Source organism: Gracilinanus agilis, chromosome 2 (assembly GCF_016433145.1).
Source record: "Gracilinanus agilis isolate LMUSP501 chromosome 2, AgileGrace, whole genome shotgun sequence".
Lineage (NCBI taxonomy): Eukaryota > Metazoa > Chordata > Mammalia > Didelphimorphia > Didelphidae > Gracilinanus > Gracilinanus agilis.
The window spans coordinates 310,140,487-310,159,140 of record NC_058131.1 but is presented as its reverse complement, the minus strand read 5'-3'; the positions used below and the strand labels follow the sequence as shown (position 1 = coordinate 310,159,140).

At 39.9% G+C, this 18,654-nt stretch overlaps 1 protein-coding gene across 2 annotated transcripts in view; it reads left to right on the top strand.

The window, feature by feature from the left end:
* SLC7A9 (solute carrier family 7 member 9) overlaps positions 1 to 18,654 on the top strand; it is a 45,043-nt gene that overhangs the window by 3,573 nt on the left and 22,816 nt on the right. Inside the window, exons 3-6 of one of the 2 annotated variants that reach the window (XM_044664182.1) lie at positions 6,822 to 6,969; positions 8,656 to 8,898; positions 10,534 to 10,659; positions 11,364 to 11,463. In XM_044664182.1, coding sequence (XP_044520117.1) covers positions 6,822 to 6,969; positions 8,656 to 8,898; positions 10,534 to 10,659; positions 11,364 to 11,463 — 617 coding nt within the window. The remainder of the gene's footprint in view (positions 1 to 6,821; positions 6,970 to 8,655; positions 8,899 to 10,533; positions 10,660 to 11,363; positions 11,464 to 18,654) is intronic. The other variant, XM_044664183.1, reaches the window with a different exon arrangement.

The window sequence follows — 18,654 nt, the reverse complement described above, 5'->3', positions numbered from 1 at the left end:
AGAGAGACAGAGAGAGAGACAGAGAGACAGAGAGAGAGAGAGACAGAGAGAGACAGAGACAGAGACAGAGACAGAGAGACAGAGAGAAAGAGACAGAGAGAGAGAGAGAGATTCATTCTGCCTTAGTTCCGGGGCTGCGGTTCAAGGTTTCGGTGACATCTCCTGCCAGGGAGCCGGCAACAAGACGCCTTAGGAGGACTCCGAGAGCGGAGACACTTTTACAGAAGACTCTGGGGTTCGTTTAGGTCTCCCTACGACGCGGACCCAACTACCTCCAGGCTCATTCATTCTCTTCGGGGCATTTCTTTTGGTTTTCGGGGCTGCCCTCTTCTAAGAGTTTCCTCAGCCCTTCTTGACTGTCTGGGTCCAGTCCATGAATTTGGCATCAGCCTGTTCCTTAGACCTTGGAAAGGGAGTGCCGGGCACTCCCTCCTTCAAAGAGTTCTTCTAGAGCCGGGAGGCAGCATTTCTAAAAAGCACATTCAGCAGTCAGGAGATTAATTGGCCCACTTCAAGGGTATAATTACAATTTGAATTCCTCTAAGAACAAAAGAATTGTCCCGTTCATAATACATTTTTCACTCATTTATCTTTATGACTCTAGAGTTCTTAGCGTCAAGGATCTAGGATTTCAGTGACTCAGCTTACAATGATGTCCTTTTGGAACCAGAAGGCTGAACCTCCACTTTTTGGAAGGGAGAACTGAACGGAGCATGCAAGAGGCGCATGCATCCACACATCTACAGCTCTGCAGGGCATTTTTGAGGCTATTTTTTTTTCAAGTTTATTTTAGTGATTTTGGCAAATTTTATACAAATCAAGAACCCTTTAAGATTCAGCAACAGAGAATCCTAAAGCATCAGCCAGAGAAACAATACTGATCTGGAGATAAGCTCGCTTGGGAGATCTCCCTCCTTCCCCCCTCCAGTTGTCAGATAAAGCTAAATTGCTTTTAGCCTAGATTGCCAGAGGAGAGGAGCCCAGGAATGCCGGATGCCCCAGCAGTGTTGATAATCACCCTTATGGAAGAATCTCCCTAGGTAGGATGAATCAATATTTATTGAAACAGGAGAAATTAAATTAGCCCTCTTCCGTCCCCACCCACCCTCCAAATTGTGCTATCTCTTGATGGGTGGGAATTTGAGATTTTTCACCCAAAATAAAGACTTTGCCCCCCTACTGCTGAGCCTTTTAAATGATGTCAACAAACACTTATCCCAGCCCATTCCTGTTAGGACAGCCGATAGTTTTATCAGCCATTTGACCATTTTGATCACAGGATTTTTAGTAAGCCATCTGGTCTGGTCCATAAACAAAAGGAACCCCTGACTTAATACACTAGACAAGAGTTCATCTGGCTTTTGCTTGAAGACCTCCAAGGAGGGGGGGGGGCCCACTTCCTCTTTTCTATCTTACCCAGGCTAGAAGGGACTCAGGGTTCAATCCCACTACTCATTTGTTCAGAAGTTTTGACCTGCTCCATTTCTGATGTAGACTGGTTCAGTTCCTCCTTAAATGGTCTGGTGATGCTCCCCATCTCCCCTCAACTCCCAGAAGCTTACATGTTGCTCTGTGCCTTAGTGTAGATACCTAGTTTTAACCTTTCTGCAGCTCAAAACTCCTGGGATCAAGTGGTCCACCATTCTCAGCCTCCTCCCACTGCCCTGGCCAACCCAGCTCCTTTTTTTTTTTTTTAAACCCTTACCTTCCATGTTAACACCAATACTGTGTATTGGTTCCAAGACAGAAGGGGGTAAGGACTAGGCAATGGGGGTTAAGAGACTTGCCCAGGGTCACACAGCTAGGAAGTGTTTGAGGCTAGATTTAAACCCAGGAATTCCCATTTCTAAGCCTGTCTCTGTCCACTGAACTGCCCAGATGCCCCCAACAACCCATCACCTCTAAGCTACTCCATTCCACTTTTGACAGCTCTAAATGTTAGGAAGTTTATCATTGTCCTTCTTAAACTGTGGCATACAAAATACTGCCCATGTGTTCTGAGTAGGGAACAGCAAAGGGCAGTGGGATTGTGCCTTGCTGGAAGCTAGACTTCTCTTAATGTAACTCTATATTGTGTTAGCTTTTTTTTTGGCTGATAAATCACACTACTGAATCTTTTTTAGCTTGCTTTCCACCAAACCCCTCAAATCCTTTCCAAACAAACTTCTATCCAGTTCCTCCTGTCCTGTACCTATGAAGTTGATTTTTTTTTAAACCCTTAACTTCTGTGTATTGGCTCCTAGGTGGAAGAGTGGTAAGGGTGGGCAATGGGGGTCAAGTGACTTGCCCAGGGTCACACAGCTGGGAAGCGTCTGAGGCCGGATTTGAACCTAGGACCTCCCGTCTCTAGGCCTGACTCTCAATCCACTGAGCTACCCAGCTGCCCCCTGAAGTTGATTTTTTAAACCAAGCATAAGACACTATAGTTCTCTTTATTAAACTTCATTTTATTAGATTTAGACAAATGCTAGTCCAGCCTCTCAAGTGACCTTGGGAAAACCATTTAACTTCTCAGGACCTTAGCTTCCTTGTTCCAAAGGTAATTGGACTAAATGACTGCCAGGTTCCCTTCCAGTTCTAAATCTCAGATCCATTCTCATCCTGACTCACAACCAAAGTTATAGTTATCTATCCTTCCTGGTTTTGTGTCAAATGGAACTATGACTAGCAGACTATCTATGCCTTTATCTAAGGCATCCTTAAAAAAGTTAATTAGTTTGTTTCTTACCTTTTTCCTGTTGACATCCATTGCTCAATCAGCACAACCACGGGAAATCCATCTAGATTTCCTTTGTGTTTACCCCTCGAATTTAGCTGCCACCAGTCTAAGTAAGAGTATAGAGTGTTGGGCCTTGTCACGGTAATTGTTCTTTGGTCAGTGTCACTAGTATTTGCATGAACTACATTGCATTCTAGGTACCTTATTTCTTGCAACCCCCAAAGCAGGTATTGGGTTTTTTTTTTTAAAACTCTTACCTGCCATCTTAGGATCATTACTGGGTATTGGCAGAAGAATGGTAAGGGCTAGGCAATGGGGGTCAAGTGACTTGCCCAGGGTCACACAGCTAGGAAGTGTCTGAGGCCACATTTGAGTCCATGACTTCCCATTTCAGTCCATTGAGCCACCTAGTCACTCCACAAAGCAAGTATTCTTAATCCTTTTTATGGCCCAAGTCCCTTAGTGAAGAAGTCTGCAGGACCTTTCTCAGATAAATACACAAAATAAAGTTAGAAAGGAAGCCAATTACATCGGCAATTACCAACACTACCACCACCAAGTTCATCGACTCTTCATCCTCCTCAAATGTTTCATCAATGCCTCCAAGTTTATGATTCTTCGATTTAAACCCAAATACTGCCCTTATGCCGAATTGTCCTTTTATTTTTGTCTTTTTCTAATGAAGAAACATGATGCTGCTCTGTCCTGTGGCAGAGAAGTAGATAGGAGTAATTACAGCTATCTTACTTTGATATTTAATTTTATTTCTGTGGTTTAAAAATTAATCCTTTTTTAAGTAACCAGGTGATAAGCTCCTTTGAACTTAATCTAGCCCTTAAACAAACAGCCGGACTTGGTAACATCTACAAAGACCTATATTCTGTTGGTATAGCATTTGAAAAAACTAGGTCATTCTGTACCATGATAAAGCATCAGAAAGGGGCTTTAGGCGACAAAAATTCCATAAGATTATCTACTAAGTTTCATAAGGATTGCAATCTGCATTAGTGGAGATACTGCTCACACCCAGGAAATTGTCTGTCTTTGAAGTATTAAAATATCTAGCTAGGTAGTGCAAATAAAAAAAGAACACAACATGTGGAGTCAGGAGATGTGGGTTCAAATCTCTGCTTTGAAATTTATTAGCTGTGAGATCATCTCTAAAACTTAAATGTCTTATTTGGAAAATGAGGATGATCATTTTTATTCCATCTACTTCACAGGATCATATTTAGCATTTTGTCAATTATTTTTTAAAATTAATTTAATAGAATTTATTTACAGGTACATTGATCCCTCTCCCCCCTCGTCACACCATAGAAGGCATCACCTTACAAAAAGATTTGCATATATAGATTGTGGCTTTCATGTTTTTATTTTTCAGTCCATTTTCTAGAGGTGTTATTTTTCAAAAAATTAATTGTATAGCTGTATATGTGCTCTTTCTTCTACTAGTTTCACTCTTTATTATCTCATGTAGTTCTTTCCAAGTTTTTTAAAAATTAATTTCATTGTTTCTTATGGTGCAGTAGTATTCCATCATAATCACACAGTACAGTTTCTTTAACTATTCCCCAATTGATGGCCATCCCCTCGATTTCCAGTTCTTTACCACCACAAAGAGACCTGCAATAAATATCTTGGAACATGTCAGTTCTTTTCCTTTTCCCCTGATCTCCTTGGGAAACAGACCCAGCAATATTCTAAAGCTATACACAGTTTTGTAACTCTCTGGGTATAATTCTAAATTGCTCCCCAAAATGGTTGGAATAGTTCCTAGCCCCACCAGCAGTGTGTTAGTGTCCCCATTTTTCCACATCCCCTCCAACATTTGTCATTTTGCCCTTTTGCCATGTTAGCCAGTCTTATGGGTGTGAGATGATAACTCAGAATTGTTTTGATTTGCATTTCTCTAATCAATAGTGATTTAGAGCATTTTTTCATATACCTATGTATGGCTTTTATTCCTTCATCCAAATACTATCTGTTCATATCTTTTGCCCATTTTTCAGTTGGAAGATGACTCCCATTCTTATAAATTTGACAAAGTTCTCTATGTATTTTAGATATGAGACCTCTATCTGAGAAAGTGTCTATAAATTTCCCCTCGATTATCTGTTTTCCTTTTAATCTTGGCTACATTGATTTCATTTGTACAGAAACTTTTTAACTTAACGTAATAAAAGTTATCCATTTTACATCTCACAATGCTCTCCATCTCTTGTTTGCTCATAAATTCCTCTCCTGTCCATAAATCTGATAGGTAGTACATTATCTTTTCTTCTGATTTGCTTGTGATATCTCCTTTTATGTCCAGGTCATTTATCCATTTTGAACTTATATTTTGTCAGTTATAAAGTACTATAGAAATGAGAGTGATTATTATTATTTATCCTACTTTGTATTACTAAGTATCTGTCTTGAAGTATGAAACACAAAAACATTCTAGACATGGACTAAATTGTCCTTGTTTTGCTCTTTTATGGACTTAGGGAGAAGCTTTTTTTTTTTTTAACCCTTGTACTTCGGTGTATTGTCTCATAGGTGGAAGATTGGTAAGGGTGGGCAATGGGGGTCAAGTGACTTGCCCAGGGTCACACAGCTGGGAAGTGGCTGAGGCCGGGTTTGAACCCAGGACCTCCTGTCTCTAGGCCTGACTCTCACTCCACTGAGCTACCCAGCTGCCCCCTTAGGGAGAAGCTTTTGCCTTTTATGTGAAAGCTGTATTTGAGAGAGGAAGAATGAGTGCAAGAAAAAATAATAATAATTTAAGCTATCCAAAAACAGAATGTTTCCCCAGGAGTGGGTTCCTACTCACTAGAAGTCACAGGAGGCTAGATGACCACTTCTCAAGGATGCTATAGAAATGATTCCTGCTTTGGTATTAGGTGGACTATTAATCAACATTTATTAAACACCTACTTTGTGCCATACTCTGGAATAGGGGATGGTAGGGGATGGTACAAATATAAAAGTAAGACCATCCCTTCTCCTCAGGAGTTTTTAATCTTTATAGAAATTTTGTTGTTCTCGTTAAGTCATTTTTCAGCCCTGTCCAACTCTCCATGACTGCATTTGGGGTTTTCTTGGCAAAGATCCTGGAGTGGTTTGCCGTTTCCTTCTCCAGCTCATTTTACAGATGAAAAAACGGAGGCAAACAAGGTTAAATGACTTGCCCTGGATCACACAGTTAACATCTGAGGCCAGATTTGAACTCAGGAAGATGTCTTTTTTTTTTCTTGGCATTCTATCCATTGTACCATCTAGCTGCCCCTTTATAGGAATACAAGATATCTTTAAGGGAGTAGAAGTCATGGAACGAACTTTAGTCAAGGTTGTCACAGGGAATGAATGGAGCTATACCATCGGGAGAAAAAGATGAGTCAAGGTGGGAAGAGGGACATCAAAGGATGGAGTAAACAACAAGATATCTGTGCCGACTTGGTCCTGTTTCAGCACTAAACATGGGGCCTGGCACAAAATAGGTGCTTAATAAATACTTGTTGAGGGGCATCTAGGTGGCTCAGTGGATAGAGAAACAAGCCTGGAGATGGAAAGTCCTGGGTTCAAATATGACTTCAGACAGTTCCTAGGTGTGAGACTAAGCAAGTTACTTAAACTCCATTGCCTAGCCCTTCCCACTGTCTGCCTTGGAACCAATACTTAGTGTCCGTTCTAAGATAGAAGGTACAATTTTGGGGTTTTTAAAAATAAATAAATCTTGTTAACCATCTGATCCTCTGGTAGATGGCTGCATGGTCTGGAACCCACTAGACTTAGAGGAATGAAAAAAGGATTGATGTGCTTGCCTTCTACCATAGGGCAGCTCTCCTTGGCAGAGTTTTAAAGCAGAGGGGAACTAGCTCCCCTTGGGTTGGGGGCCAACGTCTCTGCAGGTCTATCCGGAGGTTTGTTGTTCCTGGTGGGGAGAAGCAGAATACCAGGATGAATAGCCAACCCAGGCAGTGCCATCTTGCCCTGGGATTCTGCCTGGGTTCATGATCCCCACCTTCCTTTTCTTGTCTTTCTAGGCAACTTTTCCTACCAAAATCCCTTCAGGGCATCTAACATTAACAGTTCTTTTTCTTCTTCTCAATTCAAGGTGGGCCTAATTAGTGGAATTTGTATCATTATTGGCACCATAATTGGCTCAGGAATCTTCATTTCACCCAAATCTGTACTTAGCAACGTCAATGCTGTGGGACCTTGTTTGATCATTTGGTCGGCCTGTGGGATTGTTGCTACATTAGGTAAAAAAAAAATAATCTGAATTGTTACCTGTGTGGTACTTAAGACATTTTAAGTATGTGAAGTCACCTTGTGTCACCCCCATTCTGTATTGTCTCTCTTGTCGCTGACAACCCACCTTTGAGGACTCTCCAAGTTAGCTCTATCGGTGATGGGGACTTTTGTAACTCAGTAGGTGAAGCAATAGGGTGAAATAGGACTTCTCAAACAGGAAAGATCTGAGAATGGGTACATGGTCAAAAAGAATGGGTATCGGTGAAGTGCCAGGAGCCCTAGGCTCATCAGTGAATATGCAGTCCCAGGAGGAGAGAGATGCCATTAGCACCATCAATCTTGCATTTGGAAATAGTCTTTGTTCCTAAGAGTTTCCTTTCTAGGTAATATCGTACCTTCCTTTTAAAAAGCTAGCCAGTAGTCACAGCCATGTCATTAAAACCTCTCTTCCTATTTTTTTTTGTCCCTGACATTTAGCTCTGTGAACATCTTTTCCTTTTCTAATCATGATCTACTTAGTGCCTTAAGATTTGCCAGATATTTTCCCCAATTTAAAAACAACCCCGTGAGGATCATGTTATTTTCTCCATTGCACAAATAAAGAAACTGAGTTTCAGGGGGATCACAGGGACTGGTCCATTATCCCAGGGCTTGCAAATGTCAGAGCTTAGCTTACATTCAAGCCTTCAGGTCTTCTGCCTTGAGATCTGGTGATCTTTCCACCATCCCACATAGCCCTCTTTATGGATAAGAGAAAGCACTCACTAAGAGGAGGCTCCATTGTGTGTCCTCTGAAGACCTTCTGGAGTGATTTACCATCAGTGAATCTGATAGCCCCATTTCAACTCTTTGCATATATTTGCCAGAGGATTTGAAACATTTTTTCCCCAGAACTATTGTCCTGATCCAGGAGCTATACAGAACTGGGAGAGCAGGAAGGAATTCAGATGGAGCCCAGTGACTGAGGAAGGAACAGTGGGAAAATCGAATTATAGAGAAAGGAGATCAGGAGCAGCAGATATGGGGTTGGTCCAAACTAGCCAGAATTCTCTAGCCAAGAATAGGAAAGAGGAGCCACCAGTACCCCAAGGGAATTTGGACTCTACTTTGGGGTAAATCGTCAAAGGATTTTGGATGCTGAGGAATTTATCATTTGTGACTCCATCCTTGGCCTCTCTTTGGTCTCTCTATCTCGTCTGTCCCCACTCCAGTCCTTCCTACCTAATGCTGCCAAAATAATTTTTCTTAAACATGGATCTGACTGTATGACTCCCCTACTTAATCAACCCCTGTGGCTCCTTATTGTTCAGAGAATGAAATAGAAACTCCTCTGTTTAACTGTTAAAACCTAGATTCCACCGATCTTTTTGGTTTCATTTGACATTACTTCTTTCCTACCCTGGGATCCCGCCAAACTGATCTCTCTGTTCCTCACACATGACTCTCCATCTCCCATCTTGGTGGCTTTGGTCTGCCTATTCCACGTCTGGAATGCATTCTTTCCTTAGTTCTGTCTTCCCTCCTCTACGATAATGCTAAGCCTCACCTTCTCTATAAAGTCTTTCTTGCTCCCCCCCAAAAAAATTCTAGTGCCCTTCCTCCAAACTATTTGTGTTTATCCACACTGTGCTATGTATATTTTTATGCTATATCTTGCAGACGGGGATTGTTCCATCTCTGTATTTATTCCTCAGGTGCTCTGTGTTTTGCTGAACTTGGCACAATGATCACCAAATCAGGGGGCGAGTACCCTTATCTGATGGAGGCCTTCGGCCCCATCCCTGCCTACCTCTTCTCTTGGACCAGCTTGATGGTCATCAAACCCTCCTCCTTTGCCATCATTTGCCTCAGCTTTGCTGAATACGTGTCGGTCCCCTTCTACAGCAACTGTAAGCCTCCCGTGCTCGTGGTCAAGTGTCTCGCGGCAGCTGCCATCTGTAAGTGTCCTCATCGCTCTGTCTGTGCCCCCCTCAGAGAACGGGGGTCCCTGGAGCCTCCCCGGCTCTAGGACTGCTCAGGACAAAATGACTATCCTGTAGCAAATAATGCTTTCCCTGAAGTTTCCTTTAAGTTTGGCCTCCCTGTTACTTCCTTCTCATAGAATCTAGAGCAGAGCCTGGCTAAGGCATGGGTGAGATGTGATAGATGGAGCTTAAAAGGCGTGGACAGGGACTCGACTCTTCCTCTTACATACTTCGGGCAAAGAGTTTCATTCCCAGTAGACTGCTGGCAGGGGGCTTTCCCCTCCTGAACACACATACCTTGTTAAGCTTCCATGGAACGTCCGATGTCCAAATCAGAGATGTTTAAAACAATTGTTGCTCAATCATTTTAGTCATAGCCCCATTTGGGGTTTTCTTGGCAGACAGACCAGAGTGGTTTGCCATTTCCTTCTCTAGCACATTTGACAGATGAGGAAACTGAGGCAAACAGAATTAAGGGACTTGCCCAGGGTCCTAGTCAGTGTCTGAGGCTGGATTTGAACTCGGGTCTTCCTGATTCTAAGCCCAGTGTTCTCTCCCCTGGACCACCTAGCTGCCCTATGTTTAAAACAATCAAAGATAATTAAAATGTTCTCTTGCCTATCTTTTATATATAAATATGTATAATTAAAATATACACACATCTATACATACTGTAAGATTTAAATTAATGTCTGATAACTCCAAGTTTTATATTTTACAAGATTTATTAGTAATCACTTGAAGTAGAAGAAATAAAGAATAGAAATACAAAACTTAAGTAGGACCATGTGAGTAAGCTTTCCTGCCAAGCTCTCCCCCAGCCTCCACAGCCATGTCCCAGGAAGAAGAGAGAGAGGGACAGGATCACATCAAAGTATATCCCCCCTATGTATGCACACAGTGTTTGCATTCAGCCTGAGCACGTAAATGGGATGCTGGGTAAGAGAGTTCTGGGGAGCAAATTCTAATTACACAATACAAACATGCAGGTATATAGAGGTATATATTTCCCTTGAAACTAAATAGGTAATGTAATTGCAGGGAATATCCCTACACCTGAATAGCAAGGTGTTCTTTTTTAATTTTTTTCATAAAGTAATTTATTTAATTAATTAATTAATTTAGAGTATTTTTCCATGGTTACATGTTTCATGTTCTTTCCCTTCCCTCTGCCTACTCGGAACCAACAAGCAATTCCACTGGGTTATACATGTGTCATTGTTCAAAACCTATTCCTATATTATTAATATTTGCACTAGAGTGAACATCTAGAGCAGTGATTCCCAAAGTGGGTGCCACTGCCCCCTGGTGGGTGCTGCAGCGATCCAGAGGGGCGGTGATGGCCAAGCAGGTGCATTTATCTTTCCTATTAATTGCTATTAAAATTTTAAAAAAAATTAATTTCCAGGGGGGCCAAGTACTATTTTTTCTGGAAAAGGGACGATAGGCCAAAAAAGTTTGGGAACCACTGATCTAGAGTCAACATCCCCGATCATATTCAGGGTAGTCTTCCAGAATCTTCCCAAATCCCTTTCTACATCTTGAGATCAAGGATTTTGAAAAGTCTAGAATATAAAACTCCTTTCCTCTGTCTGACTCTTCTTCCAGTGGTTATCACAACAGTGAATGCCATGAGTGTGAAGCTGGGCAGCTACGTACAGAATTTTTTCACCGCAGCCAAGCTGGTGATTGTCGCCATTATAATCATAAGTGGAATTGTGCTCCTCGCACAAGGTAAATCTCATTTCTTTCTTTCCCACTGCCGAGCATCAGCCAAGCTAGGCTATGGTCGTGTGTAGACCCTTTGAGGGCAAGGGTTTTGTTCTGTTTTTTTTGTTTTGTTTTGTTTTTTCCTTTTTACCTCCAGTTAGTAGCATAATACCTGATAATGTTTTGGAGGATTTAAGGGAAGAAATGGAGAAGCAGTTTGAACTGCTCAGCAATTTATAGTCTTAGAGAGTTGCCTGGGGAACTGAGAAGCTGTGATTTGCAAATGTTTGAGATGGGACTTGAACTCAGGTCTTCGGACACCAATTCATTGTTTATTATACTAACGTCTTCTCTTAGAATTGCCTTGGACATAGTAGACATTTATGCATTTGCTGAATGAGAACTTTCTAAGGCACTGGAACAACTATCTCTCAAGGACAGAGGATTAGGTCCAAAGTGTCTTAATATGATAATATCAGTATTGAGTTTTTTGCTGGAATTGCATAGTGGTTCTTAGATATAATTTTTTAATTTTATGCAGAAATAGGGAAATGTAAGAAATCAGTCTAGCAGATTAGTTCACAAGAATCTTTAGCCTCTCATTTTATTGTCAAAGTATTTGTTTTAAACCTGAAATCATTGTTTACAAACTTCTTTCAGGTGGAAAATAGGGGTGAACCCATCAGTTTTATCTGTCAATTCCCACCGAAACTATGCTTTTATTTCAGGAAAAACAAAAAATTTTGAAAATTCCTTTGATGATGCCAGTATCTCTGTGGGTGCCATCAGTCTGGCATTTTATAATGGACTCTGGGCATATGATGGATGGTAAGTTATTATCTGGGTACTTAAAAGGCATAGAAATAGCAAACACCCCTGCCCACTGTAACCTGGACCTTCAAAAGTAAGCAGAGGACTCTGAAATCTTGTGATTTGTTTCTCTTTTAATCATTCTGGTACTAGATTCTCCCTAAGGGTTCGGTTTAACTCAAACTTGGACATTATGTCAAGTATCAATTAGAGGTTTTCCTTAAGTAAACAGTTAAAAGGTAAAATTCCTCATCTTTACAGGTTTTGACTAAGAAAAAGAACTTTTTTTTCATTAAGTTGAAATGACATTAATTGTGTGGTCCAAACAGGGTTGGCTCTCTAGCTAATCACATTCCATGTTCTCTGATTTCTCTCTGTTATCATTTAACTGGACACTGTGGATATGAGGGCTTCAAGTAATGCCTTTCAGTTTCCACATCCTTTAATGCAAAGAAACAAGTTTTGCTTTAAGTGTGTCATTAAACCAACAAACATTTATTAAACACCTTCCATATGCTAAGCATTGGGGATATAAAGACAACATTCTTTGCCCTCTAGGGCCTGAGGGAACAACATTCCAAATATATATATACATATATATATGTGTGTGTGTGTGTGTGTGTGTGTGTGTGTGTGTGTGTGTATAAAACAAAAACAAGTTAATTTTGAGAAGGTGGCTGGTAATTTAGGGTGGGAGAGTCTATGAGCCTGAGGTGAAGAGGGAGTGCCTTCCATCATGAAGATGGGTAGTCATATGTCATGTGTGAATAACAACCAGCAGGCCAGGTTACTGATCTACAGAGTGTGTTAAAGGAAATTACATATTAATAAATCTAGAAAGTAAATAAATCTGTAAAAAATAAAATAAAATAAATCTGTAAGTAAAAACCAGGTCATGAAGGGGTTTAAATGCTACCAAGAAAAAAGGAATTTACTGAGCAAGAAAGTGATGCTGTTAGATGTATTGATTAGGAATATCACTTTGACTTCCCTGTGTATAATATAGACTGTAGAGGGCAGACACTGGAAGCAGGGAGACTAATTATAAGGCTATTAAAGTGGCCCAGGCAAGAGGTGATGAGGACCTGAGTTTGGGTAAGTGGGGAGAATAGAATAGATGAAAGAAATGTTGTGGAGGTAAAATCAACAAGACATGGCAACTGATTGCAATTGGAGGTTGGGGAATGAGTAAGTATAAGGTGTTGAGAAAGACTCCAGGCTTTCAAATCTGGGTTATGGAAAGATGAAGATGATAGTGTCTTTTACAGAAACAGAGAAGAAGGGAAGAGAATTGAGTTCTGGGGGGAAAAATATAAATTCTGTTTGGGGCAAGTCGTGTTTTAGATATCTCAGGAAAATATCATTTGAACTGTCTGATGGGCAGTGGGTTATGCAAGAGTGGAGAGTGATAAGGACTGGTTATATAGACTTGGGAGTTACCCGCATAGAGATGATAACATTCAACCCTCAGCAGCAAATGTAGTCGCCAAGAAAGAATATACAGAGAAGAGAAAATGATTTACTTCAGAACCTTGTGGTATACCTAACATTAACAGCTATCCTATGAATGTAGCAAAGGAGAATGAGAAGGAATAGTCAGACAAGTAGAAAGAAAACTAAGAGAAAGCAATGTCACAAAACCCCAGAGTTTATAGGAGGTCAATTAGTATTTAGTGCTATAGTGAGATTAAAAAAAGAAGATAAGGAATGAAAAAAGGCCACAAGATTTAGCAACTAAGAAATCTTTGGGATCTTTGGCATAGCAGTTTCTGTAAGTTATGAAATTGGAAGCCAAATTCAAAAGACGGAAAAATGAGGAGGGGTGATAAGAGCACATAATTGTTTTTTTTCTAAGAGTAGCCAAGAAAAGAAATGTAAGATGTAGGATCTTAGCTCAAGAGAATAATAGGGTCAATTGATGGCTTTTTAAGGGTTATGGGAGAGACCTGAATGTGTTTGTAGGCAACAGGGACTAAGTGAGTAAATAGTGAGAAATTGAAAATTAGAGACACAGAGACAGGGAAGAGAGCATCTTGAGAGCATTCTCTCGGAGGTTACAGAAAGGGGTAGGATCAAGGGGACAAGAAGAGGAATTAGGCTCAAGTGGCCAGAAAAAATAAAGGACAGAACGAGGGATGATGCCAAAAGGTTTTGAAATATAGAGCAGGAGAGAAGTTCAAGGCAAATGACTAATTTTCTTAGTAAAACATGAGAAGAAATCCTCTGCAAAAAAGGTGGGAAGAGAAAGGTGCTATTTGAAATTTCAGTTGAAAAGAAAAGATTTAGAATCTGTTTGTTGTTATTTTTTTTTTATTTTAAACCCTTAACTTCTGTGTATTGACTTATAGGTGGAAGAGTGGTAAGGGTAGGCAATGGGGGTCAAGTGACTTGCCCAGGGTCACACAGCTGGGAAGTGTCTGAGGCCGGACTTGAACCTAGGACCTCCCGTCTCTAGGCCTGGCTCTCAATCCACTGAGCTACCCAGCTGCCCCCTGTTGTTATTTTTTGAATCATTTCAGTCATGTTCAACTCTTCATGACCTCATTTAGGGTTTTCTTGGCAAAGATGCTGAAGTGGTTTTTCACTTCTTTCTCTAGCTCATTTTGCAAATGAGGAAACTGAGGCAAACTTGCCTTTGGTCATATAGCTAGTAGATGTCTAAGAGTTGAACTTAGCTCTTCCTGATTCCAAACCAGCACTCTATCCACCTAGCTGCCCCTGAAAATCTGTTAGAGAGGGCTAAAAGGATTGCTTTAAAAATAAATGGGGATTTGATAGATATTAAATAACTTGCAGTGTAGTGGCTCCCAGGCATCACAGTTGAGTGGCCTCCTCCAGTAGAATTCAGCAGCATATGTCCAGCTTTGGAGGTAGGAAAGTGGGACAGTTGGGGCTTGGCCTCAGTGTTGAGGAGATGGAGCAAAGGTTTATACAGTAAAGGATCATGCGGTCTTGCATTGGTTAACTATAAGGTTAAGACTGAGAAGTGAAGAAAGTGAAATGACAGAAAAGCTGGTGGCCTGAGAGAGCATCACAAGGGAGATACAAGGGAATGCAGTGGAAAGGGTCCTGGGCTGCCCTTCAGGGGACCTCCAGCCAACTTTAACTTTTTCTGCTCATCTCTCTCTGGGTCTCAGTTTCTTTATCTATAAAACAAAGAAGTCCCTTCCAGTTGTAAAATTCTATAGATCTATGATTTGAATTTGAATTTAAATTTTCAGATTTTTATCTGAACTTAAAATTTAAAATTCAGAATTTTAAATGATTTTAGACCTAGAACTCTTATCTTGAAAATCTTGGTCATTTTCAGTGAATAAGCATGAGTTTCTAGGTTAATCTCTTTCATTTTTTAAATATGTTTTTGTTGATACTATCTCTTACATCACCACCTCCTTTCCTGGAGAGCCATCCCATACAATAAATCATTTTGTTGTTGTTTTTTGGAGAGAAAAAAAAAAGTTAGCACTAAAGTCTGAAAACATGCAGTGTGGGATACTTGTGGACCTTCCACAAAAGTGGTTAGAGGGGGATTAGAGGGTATCTTCTTACATCTCTTCATTTGAGTCCCACTTGTCTATCATTTTGTTACATTTGATTTTTTTGGTGTGTTGTTCTTCCAATTTACAGTGTATGTGTTTTTTTTTAATCTGAGTATTTTTTTAATTTTATTTAATTAATTTAGAATATTTTTCCATGGTTACATGAATCACATTCTTTCCCTCCCCTCCTCCCACACCCCTCCCACAGCCAATGTGTAATTCCACTGGGTTTTACATGTGTCATTGATCAAGACCTATTTCCATATTATTAATATTTGCATTAGGGTGATCCTAATGCAGTGGCTTCCAAACTTTTTTGGCCTACTGCCCCCTTTCCAGAAAAAAATATTACTTAGCCCCCTGGAGATTAATTTTTTAAAATTTTAATAGCAATTAATAGGAAATATAAATGTACTTGTGGCCATCACTGCCTCCCTGGATCTCTGAAGCACCCACCAGGGGGCGGTGGCACCCACTTTGGGAATCACTGCTTTAGATCTACATCCCCAATTATATCCCCATTGATCTATGTGATCAAGCAGTTGTTTTTCTTCTGCATTTCTGCTTGCACAGTTATTTCTCTGGGTGTGGATAGCGTTCTTTCTCATAAGTCCCTCAGAATTGTTCTGGATCATAGCATTGCTGCTAGTTACTGTATGTTTTTTTCTTGACTGCTTACTTAACACTGTATCAATTCATTTAAATTTTTCCATGCTGCTCTGTATTCATCACATACAAAATGTCTTACAGTACGGTAGTATTCCATTTTATTTAGGTACCACAGTTTGTTTAATCATCCTCTAACCGATGGGCATCTACTTTGTTTCCAGTTCTTTGTTTTCACAAAAAGGGCCGCTATAAAATATTTTGGAGTATATGGGTGACTTTTTCCTCATCCATGGCTTCTGTAGCGTATAAGCCTATTACTGGAGTTTTTTTAGTTCAAAAGGTTTGGATATTTTAGTCATTCTATTTGTATGTCATATCTTTAACCTTTTTTTTTCAATTAGGGAATGGCTGTTAGAGATGCATACATATATGCATATGTTTATGTATTTGGATACCAAACCATTATCAGAAAAATTTGATGCATTTTTTCTCATTTGACTACTTCCTTTCCTGTCCTAGATACATCATTGTTGTCTGTGCAGAGGTTTTTCAGTTTTAAGTTCTCTCTTCTGTTGGTATTATGTTCCTTCAGTTACTTTACTTTTTAAAAAGATAACTTTTTAAAGATATTCTTATTCCAACTGGCTCTCTCCCCTTCCCATGGATTTCCTCTTCTTATTTGATATCCTATTCCCTTTAGGGTTTTGGTTACTAGTTCTTTTTTTTTCCTGTTTTTATTTGGTTATATAGTTCTTCCCCTTCTTTTTTCCTCTCAATCAGGTAGATTCCCGCTTCCACTCCTCCTCTTTAGCTTGTTCAGTTCATTAGTTTAAAAAAAAATTTGTACCCCTTTCCAAAAAAGTATTTATCTCACTCTCTTCATTATCTATTATCTCCTGTTTACTCTAGATCTTCGTTCTCTGATTTATGACCCCTACACTTATCTAGTATCTCTCTTTTCTCTGTATTCTTCATGTAATAAAAACTTCCAAGGGATCCATTCTAGACTCTTCCCTCTAGGGGATTTTGGTCACTATTTTGTAGAGATTACTCCAAGGATTTCCCTTTTCCATTGTGTCTTGCTTCCAGAACAATGCCAATTATTGCAAGGTTTCAGAGAAGACAGTGTCCTACCTTAGGACCCCTCTCCAGCTAAGTCTGATCTGGCAGCCTTTCCTTGATATATACCCACCCTTGTTGACCTTTTTTTCTGTCTGTGTTTAGAAATCTCTTTTCTATATCCTCCTTGTTCTCTCACTCCTCCTAGTATCAGCTGCCCCCAAGATTCCAATTCTTCACCCCTCCTTGAACAAGTAGACTCTTCAAGCACCAAATCCTGCTGGCCACATTTACTGAAAGGTCCTTATCTCCATTCACCAACCTTCAAAGTAAGGACTTTTATCTTTCCTCATTTTTTCAATCTTTTGCCCTCCTCCTCACTTATTTCTAGGTTATTCTCTTTCTGATACCATAAAGGTCACCATCCCCTCATTGTTAGCCCTTGATTTGATTCCAGTTTTTTTTCCAGCATTTCAGATTCCATCATTACTCTTTCCTCTCCATCCCTTTGCTCCCCTCTCCCAGCCCTTTCATGTACCTTCTCATGCTGTAATGTAGTTCCACAAAAAAGCATCGATTCATCTATAGGTAGAGTGCCACCAAGTTCTATCTATAATGCTGCCTGCCTGCCTTGCACTATTATTTTTTATCAGATTTCCACCATCACCCATGTTTCTCCTTGTATATTTAGAAAGAGGTCCTCTTACTGATCTCTTTGAGGCCACTGTTTCTGTTGCAGGCCTTGTCTGCTTGTTTGTTTTTTCACTCTTCCCAAATTTCTGTCATTTGGTGTTTAGGAGAGACAAACAATTCTGGTTTCCTTTCTAAAAGTGTTTTAAATTCTTTATTATTGAATGTCTAACTTTTATCCCTTATGGTTAAGCTCAGATTAGCAGGTCACCTGGTCTGTATTCAGAACTCCAGTATTCTTTGGAACCCATGTTCTATCCTTTTCTCCTTCATCTAGTGGGTGTGGAACATTATTTAAATGTCTTCTCCTTTGTATTTGAAGATTTTTCTCCTGATGGCTCACAAAACTTTGTTCTGAATAGAATTGTTAAATTTAACCACTATACTTCTTGGAGCTTGGGGCTTTAGGTTTCTTCTGGAGGCAATCTGTGAATTCTTCATTTGGAATTTCATTTTCTATATATAGAAGTTCTAGACAGGTCTCTTTTATTATTTCCTTCACTAGTGTTAAACTTTTTTGTCCAAATTTGTCCTTTTGGGAGACCAATAATTCTTAAGTAGTCTCTGTGCATCCCAACTTTAAGTTCAATATGTTTTGCTTACATAATGAACATAATTTCTTTTAACATTTTTTGCTTCTCTTCTTCTAGATTGTCCTTCACTTCTGAATATTTGTATTCCCAATCTATTATTCTCTCTTTTGTTTCTTTGGTGAGGCTTGCCATTCCACATTCAAGCTTTCCTCTCCTATTCATTATTTTTGCTGTACAAGATATGAATTATGCTCTAATAATTGTCATTTCTTTTTTAAACTACTCTGGAATAGTGGATTATAGTCCCTCATTTTCCTCAAATTCTCAGGGTCTTCTGTCTTATCAAATGTTAGCTCATTTTCATTTACTTTGCAGTATTTATTCATAGACACCTGAACTCATTTACTTGATTTGGGGGTTACATTTCCTTCTATTGTTACTGATTTCTGCTAATTTATGTTTATGTTTTTAAATTTTCTTCTTCCTGAAATCTTTGGTAATTTCATTCTCTCCCCCACCCCTCCTTTATTTTCCTTATCAATCTCTCCCAGGCTCTTTCCACTCTTGGAAGGTGGTTTACACCCAGGACTAGTTTTTTAAGGTGTCTCAGGCTCCACCCACAATTCACAGTCCAAAGGTCTAGGTCTCTGGGCCAGCTGATTGTTATGGGGACAGAACTGGTCCTAATTAGAGGCTTCCTGAAGTGTAGCACAGCCCTCCCACTTATCCTTGTTCCCCTCTCTCTTTCTTAGGTTCTCTGGTCTAATACCAGGAGTTTA